This window comes from Otolemur garnettii, unplaced genomic scaffold, assembly GCF_000181295.1.
Source record: "Otolemur garnettii isolate 467f Iridium unplaced genomic scaffold, OtoGar3 scaffold00001, whole genome shotgun sequence".
Lineage (NCBI taxonomy): Eukaryota > Metazoa > Chordata > Mammalia > Primates > Galagidae > Otolemur > Otolemur garnettii.
The window spans coordinates 30,970,650-30,973,678 of NW_003852396.1; the positions used below are offsets into that span (position 1 = coordinate 30,970,650).

General features: G+C 38.7%; 1 protein-coding gene across 2 annotated transcripts in view; it reads left to right on the forward strand.

Annotated features, from left to right (window-relative positions):
• RRM1 (ribonucleotide reductase catalytic subunit M1) overlaps window positions 1–3,029 on the forward strand; it is a 57,836-nt gene that overhangs the window by 18,073 nt on the left and 36,734 nt on the right. Inside the window, exons 1-2 of one of the 2 annotated variants that reach the window (XM_023511676.1) lie at window positions 717–733; window positions 2,380–2,439. Coding sequence is in view for 1 of the 2 variants with exons in the window: in XM_003780944.3 (XP_003780992.1) it covers window positions 2,380–2,439 (60 nt within the window). In the remaining variant the exon portion in view is untranslated. Of the gene's footprint in view, window positions 1–716; window positions 734–2,379; window positions 2,440–3,029 lie in introns of those variants that run through there. The other variant, XM_003780944.3, reaches the window with a different exon arrangement.

The window sequence follows — 3,029 nt, forward strand, 5'->3', positions numbered from 1 at the left end:
GGTGTACGTGGCTGGCGCCTTAGCCGGTTGAGCTATAGGCGCCGAGCCAATTTACTGTATTCTTTCTAATAGTTGTGCAACTATTCTGCTGGTGATTAATATTAGAGGAATACTTTTACATCTGTCGCCGAAGTAAATATTCTTGTATGATAGGTGTTTTGCCTATAGTTGAATATATCTATAAGTCCCTTAAGTAGAATTGCTGAGCCAAAGTGTATGTGAATTCAAAGTTTTCCTAGACATTGCCAAACTAACCTCAAAAAGATTATTCAGGGCTTGGCGCCTGTAGCATAGTGGTTACGTTGCCAGCCACATAACACCAAGAGGGTTCAAACCCGGCCTGGGCCTGTTAGACAACAAGGAAAACTGCAACAAAAAATAGCTGGGCGTTATGGTGGGTGCCTGTAGTCCCAGCTACTTGGGAGGCTGAGGTAAGAGAATCGCTTAAGCCCAGGAATTTGAGGTTGCTGTGAGCCGTGACACCATGGCACTCTACTGAGGGTAGAGTGTTTACTGTCTCAAAAAAAAAAAAAAAAAAAAAGATTATTCAGGTAAACTTTTGAAATATCTTGCTTAGTAACTTAAAAATTATCCAATTGTGTTTGAACCCCTTTCTTTGCTAGATCCCAGAGGATGGAAGCCACAGGGGTGAATAGGTCCAGCCAGTCCTTTTACACACAGAATTTATTCACCATGGATATCTGGACAAATTATAAACCAGTTTCAAATTTAGGTAATAGGATGCTTAGTTGACTATCTCTTTAAACATATCTCCTATATTGATGAGACTTAAGAGAAAACTGACATTGTGTGTTATTCATTTGTACAATCTTGGATACAAGTTAAAGATAAAAGTAGAACAATAGCACCAAGACTTTTGTCTAAAAACTCAGTTTTTTTTTTTTTGCAGTTTTTGGCCGGGGCTGGGTTTGAACCCGCCACCTCTGGCATATGGGTCCAGTGCCCTATCCTTTTAAGCCACAGGCGCTGCCCTAAAAACTAAATATTGATAGTCAGGTGTTTTAGTTCTCTATTATTTATGCTATGCCTACATCTGCCTTTGGCAACAAAAATGCCCTTAAAAATTTAAGAGACAGGGAAAGCAAGTTTTCATACAGATTTCACATAGTTGTTGGACATGGATCATTATTTGGAAACACTTAGTTTTTTGAAAAACTAGTTCCATATTTTTTTCCTATCTCAAATGATTTTTTTTTTTTTTTTTGAGACGGAGCCTCAAGCTATCCCCCTGGGTAAAGTGCCATGGCATCACGCTCACAGCAACCTCCAACTCCTGGGCTCAAGCGAGTCTCCTGCCTCCGCCTCCCAAGTAGCTGGGACCACAGGCGCCCGCCACAACGCCCGGCTATTTTTTGGTTGCAGCCATCATTGTTGTTTGGCGGGTCCAGGCTGGGGATTCGAACCCGCCACCTCAGGTGTACGTGGCTGGCGCCTTAGCCGGTTGAGCCACAGGCGCCAGGCCTCAAATGATTTTTTGTATCTAATTGCTTTTCTTTTCGTCTAAATGGGTTTGTAGTCTGCAAAAACTCTTTAACAATGATTAATTATTTTATTGTCATGCCTGGGTGTGGCGGCTCACACCTGTAATCCCAGGGCTTTGAGAGGATCACTTGAAGCCAGGAGTTCAAGACCAGCCTGGGCAACATAGTGAAACTTTTCCACAAAATATTAAAAAAATTAGCTCGGCATGGTGTGCACCTGTAGTCCCAGATACTTGGGAGGCTGAGTCAGGAGCATCGCTAGAGCCCGGAATTTGAGGCTGCAATGAGCTATGATCACAACACTGCACCCCAGCCTGGGCAACAGTGAGACCTTGTCACAGTAATAGTTTGTTTAAAATCTGTTAAGGAACCATAGATTTTGAAGAGTCTTAGAATTAATCCAACCCTACTTTCTGTCATTATTTATCATATACAGATACATTGTTATGTATAGTTTAAGGCAGGATAATTTTTTAAATAAAAATATTTGTAAATATGTGGTATCAGTACTTTTGAATTAATATCTGATCTGTTTAAGGATGATAATATAGTCTCGTTTATGCTCATGTTCTTTCCCTCTTCAGAGACACACTATAAAAATGATAAGAAAGCTTGGAAAATCACATTTGATCATACAACTTTTGTTTATGTATTGTCCTCTAATCTTTAAACATGTAATTTTAAAACGTAATTGGGATATTCAGTTTATATTTTGATTCTTTTTTTTCAATGTTATATGGATGTCTGTAGTAATTAATACTTAGTGTTATCTTTTATATCCTATGTCAATTTTAATTGTGGAGTCAGGGCAAAAGATACCAGATTTTTGTGAAAGTAAGTCTAATTTTAATTACGGTTTTTTTTTCACTCTCATCAGCGCCTGAATTCTGCTATTATCTATGATCGAGATTTCTCTTATAATTACTTTGGCTTTAAGGTAAATAACGGGTTTCAAATAAGTGGGAATGCCTACCTAACTCAGGAAATACAGGATTTTGTTAATCTTTTGGTAATACAGTTATTAAGGCAGAAGGAGTGTGGGGTTTAATGGATTAAAGGTAGTGGTGGTGGTGGTGGTTGTATGTATTAAGGCAAAGATAACTTATCCATTGGTAACTTTTGAATTTTCCAAATGTTACTTTTGATTGAAGAGTTATGCAGACAAACTGCTAGAATTATTCCATATTATTCCACTACTTATGCAACAGTTATGTATTGAATCCTTGGTGTGTGTTAAGTGCTTTTGTAAGTATTTTCATGTTGATAGACAGTATAGTTAGTGAACATGAGTGTTGGATCACCTGGGTTCAAATCTCTGCTCCATTTTTTATTAGCAAGTGATTTAATCTCTTGGTGCCTCAGTTTTCTCATCTAGAATGGAGGTAATATAAAATGTCAACACAGATTCTATTTGTTTTCTTGTTTTTTTTTTTTTTGAGACAGCGACTCAAGCTGTCACCCTGGGTAGAGTGCTGTGGCATCACAGACCACAGCAACCTCCAACTCCTGGGCTCAAGCGATTCTCCT